Source organism: Chrysemys picta, chromosome 6 (assembly GCF_011386835.1).
Source record: "Chrysemys picta bellii isolate R12L10 chromosome 6, ASM1138683v2, whole genome shotgun sequence".
NCBI classification, from domain to species: domain Eukaryota; kingdom Metazoa; phylum Chordata; order Testudines; family Emydidae; genus Chrysemys; species Chrysemys picta.
This window is the reverse complement of record NC_088796.1, coordinates 69,174,394-69,194,641: the sequence shown is the minus strand read 5'-3', so window position 1 is coordinate 69,194,641 and position 20,248 is coordinate 69,174,394. Positions and strand designations below refer to the sequence as shown.

At 39.9% G+C, this 20,248-nt stretch overlaps 1 protein-coding gene across 4 annotated transcripts in view; it reads right to left on the bottom strand.

Moving 5' to 3' along the window:
- WDR36 (WD repeat domain 36) overlaps positions 1-20,248 on the bottom strand; it is a 61,730-nt gene that overhangs the window by 24,207 nt on the left and 17,275 nt on the right. For all 4 annotated transcript variants that reach the window (XM_065550302.1, XM_065550304.1, XM_005281634.5 and 1 more), the window contains 9 exons: positions 19,063-19,120; positions 17,476-17,608; positions 16,509-16,684; positions 16,149-16,269; positions 11,840-11,905; positions 8,352-8,435; positions 4,360-4,514; positions 815-929; positions 43-208 (listed from right to left, as the gene is read on the bottom strand). In XM_065550302.1, the coding sequence (XP_065406374.1) occupies positions 43-208; positions 815-929; positions 4,360-4,514; positions 8,352-8,435; positions 11,840-11,905; positions 16,149-16,269; positions 16,509-16,684; positions 17,476-17,608; positions 19,063-19,120 (1,074 nt within the window). The remainder of the gene's footprint in view (positions 1-42; positions 209-814; positions 930-4,359; positions 4,515-8,351; positions 8,436-11,839; positions 11,906-16,148; positions 16,270-16,508; positions 16,685-17,475; positions 17,609-19,062; positions 19,121-20,248) is intronic.

Here is a 20,248-nt window from a genome sequence, read left to right as displayed (position 1 = left end):
AAAACAATCAAAGCTGCAACTGAAATAGTTTTAGATTCTCACCTGTCTCTGTGAAGCAGCATTGCACTTGGAGAAGAAGAGAGATTTGCAGAGTAAACTAGGTCCATGGTCTTGAACTTCCAGAATTTAATTAATCCTTCACTTCCAGCTGTGATTGTCAACTGGTTTAATCCATCCACTGCTACCCCTCTAATGGCACCTTCATGTGCTTTAATCCAAAAGAAAAAAAATAAATTACATTTCAGGGCTTTACACCTATCTTAGGTACCTACATAGTGCCAATTACTGGGGAATCTAGGTCCCTTCAGAGCTAAAGACAGATTTAAACAAGAGGAAGGTATCGGACAAACAATTGTAAAGTCCCCTGACAACTATTACTTGAATATTATAAGTTTATATACTTAATCAGTGCTTTCCATGTGTGCACAGGCCAATTCTGTTTAATTGATTAAGGTACAGATAACTAAGCATTAGTGTCACATAATGAGATATACAAAAAATATATGCTAAGAACAAGATTAAGATGGCAATTCAAAAGATTTTAACTGAACAATTTTTCACGTTGACACAAAGCAGAATATTAGCCTATTAGTTTATGTTACTTAAAATTAACTAGATGCCAACTCCACAACTATCCACAGTAGCGGGAGTGTTGTTGTCCTTCACTCAGAGAGAATAAAAGACAAAGTTAACTGTAATCACAGCCACCTGTTGCTTTAATAGCAAGATTCCTGCATTCCACCCAGAAACTACAATAAAAGTCTTTCGATTTGCAGCTATTCTCTTAGGGTGTAATTAAAAAAAAAAAGTTCACCTTTTTCTTTTCCATAATGTCCTCGGTGAATGCCAGACTGCATGTTGTATACATCTACATGTCCTGTTGAAAGCCCAATTACAGCAAAGTTTCCACATGTAGTAATGTCAACTACCTTTAAAGGGAGAAAAAAAAAAAAGTGAGAAAGGAACATAAAACACATAGCTCATTAGCAAAGAAAAAATATGTTTAATTGTAAATGTGCTTGTCTATCTACAGCAGTTACAAAGCACCTCATATTGAGAAAGGAAAATCTTCAAAATCTCTATATTACAATTCTCTTGTGGTTTTAAGATTAACAACATAAATGAAGGTTTATCTTCTCCCACACAGAAAGGAAAGCTATATTTGCTTTCTTGAGAGAAGTTATGATAAAAATGAGCACATGGCAGAAAGACTAAGCAATGAAGATGAGAGTACACAAATAAAACAAGTTAGTGACATTCTCATAGCCACCTAATTGTAAACAACATTTATCATTAATCACATGCATCTTAATGCCTGATATGATACGATCAGTGAAACGTAAAAAACAAAATCTATATGATTAGCCCTCCATTGCACAAAAGGACATGTTAGGGAAGTTAACTTCAAAGTCTGCTGCCACCGTACTTTGGTGCTAGAAATGGGGTAACAGTATCTGAAAACAATCAACTATGATGCATGCAGAAAAGAGAGGAGAGTTTACATTTTAGATCTTTCAACCCAGAACTTAAGAAGGAAGAGACATCACAAAGAGGGGTCTGGATACATGTGTGTGAACAGACACAATCCAAGACCCACAATCCAGTTTAATAGTTATACCCACTCTACCACCACCAAATTCCATAGTTAGCTAGTTATGTTCCTATAATGGGATAACTTGTAAATTTCCTGATGTACCACCCCTTCAATATATACAAAGAATTCTCTTGTCTAAATTATCCATGTCTAAAGAAGCCTGATCTAGCTGCTTAGCAATATATTTACTTATTCAGTTGGAAAAGATTTCACACTCATTTGTACTAAGCACTCTGTATTTTGGTTGCTATTCTTGCTGATAGAACTATTATATGCATTTACCTCAAACTACCATCAATTCCTGTTACCAAATGGAAATGAATTAACTAGGGGGCAGAGATCAGTGATATTGCATAAGAGAAAACAAAACAGAAAATAAAAAATTTATTCTGAACTAAGTTCAGGGACATCATTATAGAAGGAGTACCAGCAATCCCTGTTTAGGTTGCCTAACTTTTTCCAATATAAAGGATTAAGACCTTTTCTTTGAGAAGCCCTTACACTTCCATAGTTTGCAGCAGAGCCTTTGAAATTCAGCAGGGAGAATGCCCTTAACTAGAGAAGTGTCTTTTCTTTGTCCCATGAAATTCCACTCAGATGTAGCCACGATATAAATTGTTTTAAGAAAGAATCACCATTTTCCTTCTCTCACTTGGGTTCCCTCAGGAAATTATTATTTTGGCAGGATGACAACATTTAATGTGAAGCTTCTAAAATGGGTTTATGCTTCTACCCAAGCAGCAGGCACACTCCCCAACACCCACTCATACTGGAACATCTGGGAGCTGCCAAAGTAGTGGAGGCAAGAGGAGTAAGGAGGGGGGCCCACTTCTACTCTCCAAACACACTTTTCTCTGGACCAGGCACACAACACCAGCCTCACTTTCCTCCTCTGGGGGCACCACATGGGACAGGAGCTTCCCCAACTCCTATAGGCTCAGACTAGAGAGTATTGAGAAGGGCTCCCTCCAACCAGACTTAGTACAAAGAAGAACAGGAGTACTTGTGGCACCTTAGAGACTAACAAATTTATTAGAGCATAAGCTTTCGTGGACTACAGCCCACTTCTTCGGATGCATGTACTTAGTACAGGTACTTATTCAGTGCACAGGTTGGATATCAAGGAGGCAGAATTAAGATTACATGTGCAATCCTAAATCTGGCATTTCCCAACTTTTGAGTGCTTGACTCTGTGCCCTTAACATTCTTTCAATGTACTTTTTTTGCACGCAACTTAGAAACATACAGTAACTCCTCACTTAAAGTCATCCCGGTTAATGTTGTTACATTGCTGATCAATTAGGGAACATGCTCGTTTAAAGTTGTGCAATGCTCCCTTCTAAGGTCATTTAGCAGCCGCCTGCTTTGTCCACTGCTTGCAGGAAGAGCAGCCTGTTGCAGCTAGCTGGTGGGGGCTTGGAACCAGGGTGGACCGGCAGCCCCCCTATCAGCTCCCCGTTCCCCTAAATTCCCTGTGCTGCAGCCGCCCAGCAGGCTATCAATCGCAGTTCAGCTGTCCCTTCCCCCACTGCCATGTGCTGTTCCTGCCCTCTGCCTTGGAGCTGCTCCCAGAGACTCCTGCTTGCTGTGCGGAGGTAGAAGGGGGAGAGGGCTAATGTCAGGGTGTCCCCCTCCCCTCTAATCCTGCACCCCACTTACCCCTTCTCTATATAGAGCAGGGAAGTGACAGGGATGGAGAGAGACAGAGAGAGCTTGGGGCAGCATCTGTTGTCTCAACTTCCTGATCCACTTAAAGACAATGCACTTAAGAGTGGGTCAGCTTACTTAAAAGGGCAGTGTGCATCTCTCTCTCTCTCTCTCTCTCCCCCACACACACACAAGGCATGGGTCTGTCTCTGTCTGCTATGCTGTCTCCCCTCCCTCGTGTTCCTGCTGCCTTGTGTGAGCGGTTACAACAACAACGTGTTAACTCTTGAGGGCTCAGCCGAGTGCTAATTCATCATTTAGCAGCAAGGCATTCCCTGGGAATATCCCTCCCTCTTCCACCCTCTAACTTCACCACCTCAACCAAGCTTCACAATCATCATAGCTGTGAACAGTATTAAATTGTTTGTTTAAAACATATACTGTGTATATATCTATAGAATATATAGTTTTTGGTCTGGTGAAAACAATTTCCCTGGAACCTAACCCCCCTCCCCCCATTTACATTAATTCTTATGGGGAAATTGGATTCGCTTAACATTGTTTCGCTTAAAGTTGCATTTTTCAGGAACAGAACTACAACGTTAAGCGAAGAGTACTGTACCTATCATTTTCAAAGGTGTTAATCTTGAGAAAATATTGCTTAACATACCCGTACAAAAAACTGTCACGACAGTTTACCAGCTCAGGCACAAAATCTTCTCTCCCACCATAAACAAAGATGAAAGTGAGAGGAACAAAGGTACACCTTGACTATTTAAATGTCTATGGAGCAGCTACAAATCTTCAAATCATTGGAGCTCATAAAACTAAAATTTGTTTTCCTCCCCCATGTATTTCTAATTCAGGAGACAATTTTAGATAACTTGGAGTTTCAAGATATATAAGATTGAAATAGTCAGCATTTACTTTATTATTTTACTCACTTATAAAAAATTATTAACCCCAATGTAGCTGATAAGTAGAATTTTGCAAGGCTTATTTAGATCTTTACCAAATGCTTCTTGGTTTTAAGTATTCAGTTTCTGTGCAACCGGATAGCAAATTAGCAGTCATGCCACAATATTGAAGAAATAAGATTACCCCAAAACCAAACTTACTGTTGCATATACATCAAGAGGCTTGTTTTTGCTGAATGCTTTTGGTTTCAGTTTATGGGCTCCCATGGAAGTTTTCTGGTAGTTCCAGGTTGTACAAGTTATATAACCTTGATGGCAAGCAATGATCCCATCCCAGTCATTCTGACGTGCTATCTCTGTAATCCAATCCAAATTGTTACTCTAGAAACTGACATTCTGGAGTAAGAGAGATTCTTACATCACAATTTATTAAATTACTTCCAAAAGCCATTGCAATTTTATATTTTCATTAACTAGCCAAAAGGCTAAGTTAAAAAAAAGCTAGAGTAAACACTGCTAAAAAATATTTTAAAAATATTTTTGGAGATTTTAATAAACCTGAACCACATAAGGAAGCTACATTCTCACCACTAGGATATAAATTGCCACAATCTAAATTTGTGAGCATTCTGTACACCAGGGTGGATACATTTTAAAAAGTTATCAAAACATGTTTTGCATTTAAAACTGATTTATTAAACAAAAGTAAGTATCTGTTGTATTTAATTAATTGAGCTGATTGTTTCTGATCACTACATCCTTCAAGATTTTAGAACTAGAAGATTTCAACCTCTCACAGCAAGTTTTTATTCATACCTTTGAAGAGAAAAACAAAACAAAAAACAAAACAATCCAAGCTTTTTTTCAACTCCCAACTGGTTTCTTAACTTTGAATGAACCATCGAACTGAACTAGTTGAATAAACCAAAATGAAGAAAATATTCTCTTTTCACCTGCAGACAAGGTTACTGCTGTCAAAAACTGGTTAGCACTTGAACAAACTCTAGTTCCAGACACTTAGCAAGGAACTTCCACCAGTTCAGTAGTTTCAATTGCTTTAAAACTTAGCAGCAAACATGTACAGCTTTATATTGTTTTTTGTATTTCAATCTAAATAATTAATAGATTATAAGAAGTTAGGCCTTAATATAGGTTGTCAATTTCAATTTAATTTTAAATGGATTTAAAAAAAACCAAAAACCTATATTTAATTTAAATAAAAAATTGAATTTTAATTTTTTAAATAGATTTTTATCCACATTGCTGTACCCTTTTACTAGGCTTAACTGAACAATAAGTCTGCACAACTTTGGACACAGAAATAAAAGAAAAGCCAAGTGAAATTCATGCTTCTGAAAACTGCTAGTTAAAAGCCCTGGAGATTGAAATCTACTGCAGAGCACTCTCCAGTAGACTCCGGTACCCAATAGAACAAGAGGACTAAGGTAATTCGACCCAGCGCGGTGTAGACACCGCAGTAAGTCCACCTAAGTTACATCAACTCCAGCTACAGTAGTGTAACTTAGGTAGACTTACCACAGTAGTGTAGACATAGCCTTAGACTACCAAAGGACCCAATTAAAGCCAACTGTTGTGGTCATGTGTGTGTCATGGACATTTGTTCACCAGGAAATGGAACAAGACTACCACCTTATTTCCAAGTAGGCTGAGTCAGACAGTAACTTTCTGTCCCTACCTAACAGGACTGGGCATGAACATGAACAGGAAAACTGGAGGTACAAATTTCTATAATACATCCTCCCCAAATGTTTAATACAATAGTGGTTTGCACTTTTTAATTTAACCAGTAATATTAAAAAAAAAAAATATCTATAACTCACTGGAGGATAAGATTTTCATTTTGCCCACCAACAAGGTAAGGGTGCATTGTCTGTAGGCATCTCATCCCTATATTCTCTCAAAAACAAGACGTGAGAGTTCATCAATTTGATTTTATTATTAATTTTCACTATTGCAGTAGCACTTAGAGACCCCAACTGAGATCAAAGCCAATCTGCGAAAGATGCTGTACAAAACATAGTATGAGGCCACCACTGTCCCAAAGAGCTTATAACGGTTATCCAATACATATACATTGGGCATAGTATACACCACATTAATAGGTATTTTTACCTGGTATTATGTGCATGGTATTAATATAATATGTATGATATGTATTGATGTTAGCTGAATGTAGTCTGCTCTTCCCACAATTCTGTTGACCCATGACAAGCACCCCACAACACTTTGCAAAGCTGAAGTCAGCTTTGGCATTAGAAAAAAACAGGAAATCTGTCAAAGCAAAAATGCATAAATATTTTGTACCAAGTTCAGTTAGGAAGTAGGTACAGCGCTGTGGATAAAAATAAATTTAAAAAATTAAAATTCCAACTTTATTCAAATTAAATACATGTTCATTTAAAAAAAAAATAGACGTATTTAAAATAAAATTGAAATTGACAACCTATATTAAGGCCTAAACTTAACACTTGGAATGTAATTCAAAACAAAATAAGGGCAATTGTAAGAGGAACCAAGGACAAAGCTAGCACAAACTAATGGGTTAAACTTAGAGTTTAAGTGATGTGTGAAGTTTTGTAACTTGTCAAGTCATACTATAAATACTACTATCTAAAATGCTATCTTTGAAGCACACCTTCTGTGTAAGGTGAATATGCTGCAAAAATCTGCTTCTGGAAGGAGAGTACGTGTGTCTTCTTTTTGTATTGTACTGCTTTGTCTCTAGACAATAAATTTGGCTAAGTTCAGTTATTTAGTCTTGAACATTTTAAAAAATGAACCGCAAGTATAGTCAAACAATATAACCTAAACAGACAAGAAAAATGCACAGGAAGGGAAACAGAAGTATTGAGATGGGGAGTGATTTGCCCAAGGTCACACAGTAGGTCAATAACCATGCTAGGAATAGATCTCAGGTCTCCTGGCTCCCACTCCAGTAACTTTATCCACTAGAGCACATTCTACATCAGATGAATTTTAAATATTTTAACACCGTTGAAAGACCTGCACCAATGGCCAACTAGGTCAACAAGTTTATGAAACTTAAGGACATTGAATATAGCCCTATGATAGCAATTACAGAAACAATGAGTAACAATTACTACTGAAAGAGCTAAACCAGGTGTGTGTGTTATGCAATAGATCAGGGGTCGGCAACCTGATTTTTAGTGGCACTCTGCTGCCAGCCGGGGTCCTGGCTGCTGCTGCCTGCCTGGATGAACGGAACCCCTGCTACCGGTCTGGGGTTCCGCCTGCCGGCCCCTGTAAATGTCAAATGTATTACTGGCACGCGAAACCTTAAATTAATGACGACTTGGCACACCACTTCTCAAAGGTTGCCGACCCCTGTAATATATGAACACCCAAAATGTAAGCTTTAAAATTACACAAATTATAATTGAACATTTGTTTTTACAATATGTAGGCTATTAATGTGTTGACATTGTTAAAATGAATTTGCAACTACAGTTGCTTTTGCTTCTGGTGCAAGAGGATGAGTTTTTGGGGCCTTAATCTTAAGAAAATCCTTCCAATGTATTAACATGACAAACAAAAAATCCAGTTTGAGAATCATCATATTGTAGGCACTATCAAAAAATAATGAAATATTGCTCTGCATACGTTCATCTACATACAATTTTACTGACAATGCAGGATACACACATAAGTAACAGTAAGATAATTTAACTATGCCATGAACACGTGTTAATCACAAATAGCTATTTCCTTACACTAGCAATTTCTCTCAGCTGGTCCCCGTCAGCTAATCCTATAAACTCAGTCGTGAAAATATAAAGAAAGTTAAGGTGTTTGACTTGTGTATCACCAACAATAAAGATCCTGCAATCAAAATTTAGCGAACATCTCTGATGATGCATGAGCCAGAGTAAAATCCAGTTCACTCGTAGACACCCGTATTGAGTCTGAAGCTCTAATGAGAGTACTCAGAGGGAACAGTTTATATAAAAATGCCACCTTTTTTACCCAGCTAGTCACAGTTCAGTATATAAAGAGCTGTACCATTCTAATATATCTCCTCAAAAAGATTAATTAGGGTTTCTGATAAATTAGTAAATTTATGAATATGTTACCAAAAATGTAAAAATGAAGAAGCAGGTTACTGTGAGCAGAGGGACGACTCTCTCCTACATATGACATAAAATATTACCTACCTGTTGCAAATGCAGTAATAGGTGGAAGGGCCATTGTATCATACTGAAGACCTTTCCTTTTTGATTTCTTTTTGTTTATAGAACCTTTAAAATACCAGAAAAATGTCAGCAACTCTCAGTTAAAAATATATGCAGCCACAAACTTTCCTTAAGGTATAGACAATCTACTAAATGTAAAGTTCACAGTAAAAATATAGAATACATTAATCTTTTGTTTAAAAGAGATTTCTAAAATGTATAAATTGAAACTTTTAACATTAAAGTCTAATAGACAAAACTCATAACACTGCTTATAAAGTCCAGCACTTCCCACTATAAAGACCTTGTTTTCAGTTGCTTAAATTCTGCCACACTAACTGCTCAGGGTAAGATTTTTCATACTGAATGCCTGCCTCTGGTGGAACAGTTTGGGAAAGTTTCAGCATAAGCCATTCAGCCATTTTGGAGATTGAGATTAGGGGGAAAAAAATGTTTTGCCCATGTTAAAAAATTCCTCCAATCATTTTGCTGAGAAGCTCCAGTTCCTCCATGCTTTGGAGTCAGGACTTGAAATTTAGCATGCAGGGGGGGCTGTTGCACTGGTATCAAGGACACAATCCCATGCTCTGGATGTCCCTAGACTTCTGGTTGCTAGTAGCTGTGACTGGATGACAGGGGATGGATCATTCAAGAAATTGCCCTGTTCTGTTCATTCTCACTGAAACATCTGGCACCAGCCACTGTTGGAAGACACAATATTGTGCTAGATGGACCATTGGCCATACTGGGTCAGACCATTCTTGTGTTTGGGATGCACCTTTTGCTGTTCCTGGTAAAATCTCACCAAATTTGGCCAAGTTATAAGTCTTGGAAAAAACAAGAATTCACACATGCTCAGTAGCAACTTCTAAGAGTTTGGCACCTAAACTCTCAGAAGAGAGAGTCTGGGCACGCTCCAGCCCATGGCAAAAGGGCTGAATCAGGACTTTCCCTCCAATTACTCCTTTCAGCAGCCAGAAGCTGCTGTGGCAGCAGGCACTGGAACCAAGAGCAGAGAGCTTCTCTCTCCTGTGCTCTTGATGATCTCCCTGCTGGAGCCCACAAACAGCATGAAGTAGCAGCCCAACTCCAGTGCAGAGGGAACAAGAGCTGGACTAGTGGTGAGGACAGATGAAGTATACTAGGACAAGGAGCTGGCAACAGGGAAGAGGGGAGAAAGCAAAAGTAACTGGAACTGGGAGCCATGGAGAGGGGTGTGTGGTCAGGCTTCCTGGGGGACCGGGGACAAAAGGCTCTCTACTACTGCACTCTTCACTCCAGAACCTGGAATTGAACGCAAGATTCACAAGCCTCAATATTCCTCCCTGTCAGTAAATCTCTGAAACCCACTGGCAAAGTGTGCCCTAAACCCCTTAGTAATGGTAGACCAGCCAATATAATCAATTACTCCATTCACTCAGGTGGCAGAGATCTGTGCTGTTGATCTAAAGGTCCAAATCCTGTTGTTGAACCATGCAGGGATCAGTATGATTTCATGTGTTAGCATTTCTAATTTGCTTTTTAAAAAGCCAGGAGATTACATGCAAAAAAACTACATTAAAACAACATGAAAGGTTGCAGAGTCAATCAGTGGAAAGTTAGGAATAATTCAACATATGCATGTGTGCATATGCATTAGAATACAGTCTTTAATGACATGATCACATTCTATTCTCATTCAGTGTACCAGATGGATAGTGCTCTGGGAATGAATCAGGTTTGTGTAGTGAATGAAGATGTGTTCTGTAGCATTCCTGTACTCTTTGTTGCAGTGGCTGTAGTTGAAAGGTGTGCAGTAAAGGAGGCAGGAAACTTCAGGAAAAGAAAGGACAGTCTCATAATTAAGGCAGTTGAATGCTTCCCTGGAAAAATTGATTCTATCCCTCCCTCTGTCACAGAGTCTGTATCATACTGGACAAGCCACATAAACCAAACTTTTCACAGGGGTCACTATGTGTTCCTCACGTGTTCCTGGGAGTCTGACTTGAGACTCTGGAGCTGTAACTGAAATCAATGGGAACTGAGCTTTAAATATATATGTGCTGAAATCGCACGCAGAGGAATCTCAAAATTAGTGGACGCTTTTGATCTCACTATCTCTGTGCCCCAGTTCCTCATCTGTAAGGGAATAATGCCACCCCCTCACCTCCCGGGGGAGCTATGAAAATTGATGCATGTTGTGAAACACTCAGATACTATAGGGATGAGCACCACAGAAAAGTCTATGAGGAAATTAACACTTCTGTCTTCAGAGCAGGGTTTGAATAGTCTGCAGTAAATAAGGCCGAAGGCCACAAATTAAGTGAGGAGAAAACAAAATATGGAATAGAAGCTCATTCAGTAAGCGCCATCCATTCTGTGCATTTAATGAGGTAGAGGTACTGTGGAGAAATATAGCATGCGATCGTGTATCATAATACATATACAAAAGGGACCAAACAAACATTACACAGGCAATCTTAATTCTAGCATTTCCTAACTTTTGAGTACTTGAGTCTGCAACTAACTTTTTTTAAATGCCATTTCTGTGTGATAGGTATCTTAGATCTTTTCAGAAAAGTCATATACTATTTTTATATTGGAGTAGGAAATACAATCTAGTGATTAACACAAAAGAGTTGGAGTCAAGAAATCTGAATTTCCTGTGAGAGTTTAGCAAAGTCTTAATCTTTGAACTTCAATTCCTCTTAGGTAAAATTTGGAGAATACGTCACGTTTCTCAGGATGTTGTAAGGCTTAGCTTATTAATGTACTTAGATATCACAAGTATTACAAATTCCCCAGAAAACAAATTTATGACATCACCAGAGGACCACTTTTACAATTATTTTTATCTATGCACATTTGTAACCCCATTATATAATTTCAATTAGTGGAAAAGCAAGTTCCTCAGATGCAGCAGAGGTTACTTTCAAGATTATTTTTGTTAATAGGCTAAATAAAGAACACAACATACTCCCAAAATGTAGTCCCACCAGGGGAAAAAAAAATGCTTGAAAGCCACCCAACCAGCTGCGAGGTGCTGTTGGAAAGTGAGAAGAGGAAGTGGACAGCCAGAGTTAAGAGATACAATCTAAAGGGTGAGGGGGAAGAGAGAAAGTTTAATATTAAATATGTAAAAAATTAAAAAATAGAAAAAATGCCTACTATTCTATACTCCACTAATACAAAATAATTCATATTAAAATAAACTGGGAATTATTTCCCATAGTAGAATGATATAGTTCTAAAAAGTCAGTCTTTAACAAATTAATTCTAATTAAAGTGTTTAACTATACTACCACACAAAGACACTTCAGTCCCATGTGCTGTATGTAAAATGTGCCCTGAAGCTCACCGTGCCCTACAGGATATGCTTTGGTACTTGTACAAATAGGAAAAACAAAGTCATGTCATTTTTAAGACTATATTTTTACATAATTAAAAAAATGTTTTATTCCTTTCATTTGTACATTCGTTGTACTACTTACCACGTCCTAAACTTTTATTGAACCTTTCATGCACTGTGGAAAAAGACTGCAAGGTTCCATCCTGACCTGATGGAATATTAAGAAAAAGAAAATTAAATACCTATCCATAACAACATCAGCTTATGCCCAAGTCACAAAGATCAAAAACAAGACATTTGAACAATGATAAAACAGAATGCTACAGGAATAGTCAAGTCGTTTATGTCCAAATCTTGATATACAATAAACCCAGACAAAAACCAAATGACCTGGAGTTAGGGTTAAAAGCACAAATTTATGGGTACAAAAACCCCACAAGTTTACAATTATCCCAAAACAAGTGTTGCAAACCCAGGAAATGAGTAAAAGCTAACCTTTAAAGAAACCAGAACAGGCTAAGGCATCAAAACACAGTTAAGGTACACAAATCAACCAAACCAACTCTGCCAGCCGGGGGAGAGGGGGGGAAGAGATAAAAAGAAGGAGCAGAGATGAGCGAAAGCAAGGCTGCATGGGGTGGGGACCATACAAAGCAGGGGATGGGCATTACAGGAGAAGGTTCTTTCGGGAGCAGGGGAGCAAGTCAAGTAAGTGGGGATTCAGCGGCAATTTTGGGGTTGGGGAGACCAGGGGTGTACATGGGACTTAGGAAGGTTATGTGCAGGACGTCTTGTATTAAGAAAGCCAAGATTGTATGACAGGGGTCTGGGGCGGGGAGCCCAGTCCCTCTGCACCAAGACATAAGTGTTTGAAAGATTCCCCACAGACCAATGACCTATCTGAGCCCCAGACTTTAGAGTCTTTAGGTCTAACAGTGCCTTTGGTACCTGAGGAACTAGCAGATTCATACCAGGTTGGAGAGCAATGGGTGCCAAAGTGGCTGGAGTCAGAGACCACAACTTCTTAAAGGGAGAATCCCAACCTGGAGAACTCAAGGGACAGTCTTTGGGAATCTTATGGGAAGAATCTTGGGTCTTCCTCTTAGATACCCTCAAGGAGTGTGGCTCGGAGGCACCAGACTTATTCGGAGACCAGGGTATAGGGAGGTCCCCTGGCCTGGGTCAGAAGCCAGGTGCTGCGAGCTCTCCATCACAAAGTGTCCAAGTTTGAGCTCCCTGTTTTTTTTCTGACCCTAAATTTTAATGCCAGACAGAAATTTGCACTTTTGGGAAATGTGAGATTTCCCCAAGGCAACAGATGCACAGGGAGTGCCCATCACTCACTGGGACTGCCTCCCTGCACAAAAGGCAATGTGTGAAACTCAGAGAACCAGGCTTACCCTCCCAGTAAAGTAAAATGCCCAGGAGGGGAGGAACTAGCTAGCTAGCTACATTTTTTCCTACACTAAACTACTACTACTTACTAACTATAATTAAGGTTGTGGATTTGTCACAGAAGTCACGGTTTCTGTGAGTTTCCGTGACCTCTGTGACTTCTGCAGCGGCCGGTATGCCTGGCTCAGGGGCAACTCAGGCAGCCCCTGCACCAGTCGCACCGGCTGCTGCTGGGGCAATCTTGGGCCACCTCGCCCTCAGCAGCAGCAGAGTTTGGGTGTGGGAGGGGGCAGGGGGTTGGGGCACAGGACGGGATAAGGCGGGCTCTGGGTGGTGGGCTCCCCAGAAGCAGTGACATCCCCCTAGCTCAGCTGCTAGGTGGAGGCATGGCCAGGCAGCTCTGCACACTGCCTCTGCCCAGAGCGCTGGCTTCGCAGCTCCCATTCGCCAGGAACCGTGGCCAATGGTAGCTGTGGGGGCGGTGCCTGCAGCTCAGCGAGGGGGATGTTGCTGCTTCCGGGGAGCCCCCCAGGTAAGTACCACCTAAAACCCGCCTCACGCTGTCCCGTACCTCTATTCAGAGCACTGGCTTTGCAACTCCCATTTGCCGGGAACCGCGACCAATGGGAGCAGTGGGAGCGGTGCCTGCAGCTGAGCAAGGGGGATGTCGCTGCTTCCGGGGAGCCCCGGAGGAAGAGCCAGGTAGGGAGCCTGCCGGTCCTGCCACCCTCCACAGCACCAGTGGGGATCCTGGGCCGTGCGCCGCCCTCCCCCTCGCCCCCAAGTTTTAGTCAGGGGTATATAGTAAAAGTCATGGACAGGTCACGGGCCATTAAGTTTTGTTTACTGCCCATGACCTGTCCATGACTTTTACTAAAAATACCTGTGACTAAAACGTAGCCTTAACTATAATAAACTAACTATAAAAAGAGCTAACGGGACACAGTTGAGCTAAAACTCAACACGGACAACTACAAAGGCTCAATCTCAGGCTGAGATGGTTGAGAAGGAACTGAGGGCGGTTTGCCCACACAGTGCTATGTAACAATGGCACAAAACACAAGGCTGGGTAACACACGTGTGGGCTAAATAGACACTGCTATGAGAAATCTCCAATCAAAGGCGCCGGGGGCGCAAGTGCAGTTAGAGTGGAGTACCCATAGGAATACTACTTGAAGAACTTTATCTTTTTCAAGAATTTGTTGAATTGACACATGTCTAAGGGCTGGTCCACACTAACCCCCCAGTTCGAACTAAGATACACAACTTCAGCTACGTGAATAACGTAGCTGAAGTCGAAGTACCTTAGTTCGAACTACAAAGTACTTACCGCGGGTCCACATGCGACAGGCAGGCTCCCCCGTCAACTCCACGTACTCCTCTTGCGGAGCAGGAATACTGGCGTTGATGGCGAGCACTTCCGGGATCGATTTATCGTGTCTTGTCTAGACGCGATAAATCGATCCCAGAAGATCGATTGCTTACCGCCGAACCCGGAGGTAAGTATAGACGTACCCTAAGATTGGTCTGAGATCCTCCTCCCCTCCCCCCTTTTGCTTTTGGGATGAGGAAATAGTGGAAATGAAACCCCTTCCCTCTGAGATCACATGGAACCTACCCTGCAGCTTCCAACTGAAGGGAAGAGTGTACCTCCTGGGAGAGGTGCTCCTTGTGAGAGTGGTCCCTGAAGGGAGCAGGGAGTGAAGTTGTGAGGGAGGGGTAGAAGCAAACTGGAGAGTATATCCCACCTCCACAGTGTTCAAAACCCACAGGTCCGAAGTAGTTCAGAAGCAAGCACTGAAGAAGTGAGACAGACTAGGAAGTAGGCAACTTCGGTATCACAGGTTGGCCTGCTGGAGATGGTAATGGATGGGACAATGGTGCCGAGGGACCCCAGTCCTGTACCAATGGAGACACCAGTACCAAGAGGCAGAGCAAATTTCTTGCTGCCTCAAGCGCCTCCAGGATAGTTGGCACTGAGGTGGTATCTTCTTATGGTGACAATGAAGCTGACAGTGCAGCTTCTGGCATCGGGCTCAATGGTGCCCTTTGCCGCACTGAAACCAACTGTTCTGACTAGAGCACTGATTTGGGAGAGGAGTGCTTAGGTTTCAGATGCACTCAATTCAACATGTTCTCACCCCTCTTACCAGACTTTAAGGGTAGAGATCTTCCCCTGCTCTGAGCCTCTTTGGAAGTCTTATATTTCTTTCTTAGCACAGGCATGAGAGATTGGTGACCAGATTCCAATAATGCTGGAGGTGCACTTCTCACTGAAGCTGCAGTACTCAGCACCAAGTCAGACCGGGCCAGCTTTGATGGTGGCCTGATTGCCAACTCCAACAGCAGGAATTTCACCCTAGCCTCCCTATGGTTCTTCATTCTAGGCTTGAATTCCCTGCAAATCTGGCATCAGTCTTTTAACTCTGCTTTAGCCAGACACCTCAGGCAACTATAGTGAGAGTTGCTCACTAGCACAGGCCTCGAGCAAGAAGCGCAGTGCTTGAAGCCCAGTGACTGGGGCATACCTTGGTGCCATCAGCAGAACCCTGAAACGGGGGGCGGAGTGGAAAACTGGGGTTTTTTAAACATCAAAATCCTACAGCTATACTACCAGACTAGCTCTATTATATACATCATCATACACAAAGCTGAGAAAGAACTGTTCTGGTAATGAACAAGGGTTCTGATGACTGTCACGGGTGATCAGAAGGAACTGAGTGGGACTAGGAGCCACTCTGCCCTTTATACAATGGCGCATGGCAGCAGAGGGAGCACAAGCCACCCAACAGGTACAGGTGAAGGAAAGTTTACAAACAACCGAGCGCTAGGTGCAGACACCACGCATGGACTGCACATGAGCAATCACTCAAAGAATTACTCAGTACGCTTAATGTACCTAAATGATTAAATACAGTAATTTGCAATGCATTGTCAAAATGAAATTAAAGACATTGCTGGTCATAGCTTTTATCACTAGCCAATAAGCTGAAAAGTTCATTTAACAACAGCGCAGAACAAAATGGGTATATTTGAGAAGTTCAGAGGATTTCTACCTGCACTAAGAATTTGTTGTCCATTTTGCCCATGGTATCTGATTTTTGTTGGAGGAGCACTATGTCCCATACGGCACCTCAACAAACGACCACCACCTCCAGGGCCATCAAAGATCCATATCTGCTCAAGAAATGCAAAGAAATGGAACATCAGTAAACATAACAGTAACTCCTATTGAAAAAATAGATGGGAATAACGTAGTTAGAAACAATAACCTGTCATGTTCAGTAACTTTGGTTTTACTGTACATGCTGCTGCAACTGAAAAGAGCTACTTCAGTCTACACAAGTATTCATACTTTGGAGGACCACTGGAAAAAATAAATTTACCACAACGGTAGTAGCAGAAAAAAAGCTTACCTTTATAGCATTATCAGCACCATTAGTAACAAGAAGTGGCTCTCCCTGGACAAATGACATACCAGCTATTGCTGTGGAATGGGCATTTCGCATTTGACTAATTAGCTTCTTCTCTTCCAGATCCCACAGTGCAATGTGTCCAATAGGACTTCCGGCTGCCATGACTGGATGACCATCTAATCACAAAATGAAAGGGGGAGGGGGAGGGGAAGAATCCAAAACCAATTTTTTTTTTTTTTTTACTATACATTGCTTATAGCTTTCAATCATTTTAACATTTCAAAGTTCATGTAAGCAAATCTCCCTCAAAGATTACAATCAGAGGAAAAAATTCATTCCTAAATAGAACATAAAATTAAAGCAATCATTTATCATAGTGATCTAACTTTTGAGAGAGAGAGAATGGAGCAGCACCATCAGTAACAGGACCAGATGATATGCAATATCAGATCAGACCAGGTATATTTAGTTTAGTATCTTGGTCTGACAATGGCCAGTACCAGATGCTTCAGAGGAAGATTCATGAAACCCCACTTTTTGGATATTTAACTGGCTATATCTTTAGATTTCAGAGTTAGATGAATGACAGGAATAGGTGCTGCTCACATCTCAGAAAACAATTCTGCAGCAAGAGCCAAATCTGCTGTACTGCAGAATACTCTGACCCCTACTACTAGGCTGATCTGTTTTGAGTGAATGTTATTTCCTATTTATGAAATAGTAAAATGTTGCCGTATACAGATTTTAAACATTCCCCTGCAAGATTTGCAATTTTTCCAACTATATAAGAAAATATCACAAGTTTATTACTATTAGCCATTGTAAACTTTAAAAAATCCCAAGACACAAAACCCCAAGTTTTGTGCCTACAATACCTTAAAAATATGTTTAATTTTTCTACTTTTCAATTAATATTACTGTTTTAATTTGATCTGCATATACGACTAATCAAACTGCTAGAATTTACCTGTACGGAAAGATATTGCTGTGATGGGACCCCAGTCTTGCTGAAATTTCATCAGTGTTTCATCAAACTTAATGTTGTGCACAATGATATGACCAGACACGAGACCTATTGCAACTACATCTACTGCTGGTGCCTGTGAAAGAGAGTTAAATGATGAGAGAGAAATTGAACAGATTCCTCTCCATCCGTCTGTATTTTTCCTATTAAAAAATAAGTTCTGCTGAATGTATTAATATATTCTTTAACTACATGACATTTTATTATTACAACATCACTGCTTCCTTCAGTGAACAGGTTGAATTTGCAAAGCAAATGAGATATTTCTTCTTAGCAAATTAGGCAGGGATTCTGCTTCATTCTAGCCAAAAACTTATGTTTGAAATTACACAACATAAATTAAGAATAAAACTACTGAGTCACTGGATTTGACCTGATTTCAGTATATTCTGAGCAATTCAGCCTTCAGTGTACATGAGCAACAATGTGTAGTGAAGTAGGAGAAAGTCCATGGATATGCAACCAATGGGAGGGAATGCATTAATTTAGCCTAAAAATAATTTAAGAAATAAATTTAAGCAATTAAAAACTTTCCTAGAAAAAAAAATGATTTTTGGTAGATAACTGTTTCCTTTAAACATGTTCGAATAAGTCTAGTAAATTTCACATCTGTTCCTCCTTCACTGTCCAACTTGTGCACTATGTAAGGGAGGCAGTCCTACACAATGTATGTGTTTGTGATACGTAACTAAAATCTGTACAGTATAAAATATGCATGTGGATCTCATTTCCTGACTTGAGTGCTTAATTTTGCAAACTTAGCTGGAATATGCTATGTCAAGTTCTGTGTAACCTACTTCATGGTCCATAAGCTTTTTCTATACCAGTATGTTACAGGTACAGCAAGTTAACACCCGATATGTATGACATTCAAGTAAATTTAGGTCTAAAATGAATGGTTTAACCTTATAGTCAGGTACTTAATAAATCTTGCACTTCGTTTCCTACCACATAATATCAATCTATAATTGAGCATTTGACCATTCTAAAGCATCAAAGTGAGATTGAACATGTTGCACTAAAAATAAATTTATATGAAATTAAAATTGTTCGCAGAAGCTTGAGCAGCCGATGTTATATGATACTGTATGGTATCATATTTTTAGTTTGTTTTTATTTTGTTTGTAATAGCCCCCTGTTTTTTTCTTTTTGGAGTTGTTCTTTTCATTTTGGCAAAAGTTTGATTTCTCCCCCTCCCCCCGACGTAAAAATAAAAAAAACCCAAATGAATTTCAGAAGCAAGAAACTGGCAACATAAATAAGCTGGCCTACGGTACACCAAAACCCTAAAAACGTAAGTCACCGAAGTAGTCCTTACTCAGTGGAGTAACCAGAATGAAGTTAAGAAAGCTATGTAAGTTAGTAAGGATTTACAGGACTTGTCCCCTAGATTGTATGCTTCTCCAAGCAGGGATATTATCTATACTCTCTGTACACAATATGCACCTATAGGACTGTACAAGAATGTTAAACAACACTGACTGCTGTTCTAGAATTACCTTTTATAAACCAATGATCAAAACTACTAACCTGTTCGAGGGTTGTCACACCCCCTAAACCCCATCCTGGAAATGAGTATAAAAGTTTGCTGTGAAAAGAAAGTGTTTTAGAAGTTATATTTAGAAAAAGTCTACATCAAAATGAACGTCGAGCAAGTAAATCTAGAAAGCAGTATGACAGAGAATGAAGGCTAGCAGCATACATTAAAAAAAATATCTATGGAATTTAAAAATTAGGGTAATACCTATATATATGGAAAAGTTGAAAACTATATTGGTGCATTCTGTCTTCAGGATGAGACTATTTTCAGGCAGAGCAGTGGTAAAACTGAGGCAAAGGAAATTGTACACAAGGCCCTGATTATAGAATGCTTGAAGCATGAGAGGTGCATGATGTAACATTAGTGACTAAACGACATAACTGAGGATATGTACTTTCACTGTAAGCACCAATAAAAATATTTTGGTAAAATTAAGTTTGGCTGTGTTTATTAGTTATCAAATAATGACACTAAATGTTTAGTTTCGCATGCTATACAAAAATCATTCCAAAAAAATTTTTTTTTTTGGTATTTGGGTTACAAGGCAGATTCACTTAAGTCAAATTTAGGGCTCAATCTTGCACCCACTAACTGGTGCGGATTACCATAAATGCTCCCACTGATGCCATGGGGTTATCTAAAACAGTAAGCATTGAAGTGGGCACCTGGCTCAACATCAGGCCTTTAAAACATAATCCTCTATTATATTTACACACAAGTGTGAGAATGCTAAACAAGCCCAAGCAGTGCATTCATTTCAAACTGCAATCACCTACTCTATCTTTGTTTAAAAGGGAATTTAAGAAAAAAATTCTATTTTAATCCTGTTTTTAGTAGTTTTTGGTACAGCAGTGATAGCACCATATAGCTACCCTGAATAAAAATAAAAGAGCAATGATATTATTGAAAATGTGTAATTGCTATGAGACTAAAACCTTGAACCACATGACAAGTGTAAATTCTCATGAACTGTAGTCATATATATTTTCACATTTACAGTGTGTGTGTGCACCCATAACGAGGTCTCCTACTCTAGAGTTGGAAATAGTCAGCTCATGGAAAGATAGAATACCAACACTTAAGTCAAGCTTATTAATAGTAACTCAGCCACAGGTCATTGTGCCAAAACCAAAATATATTACAATAAAAAACTTAAAACTAAATCCAGATGTTTAA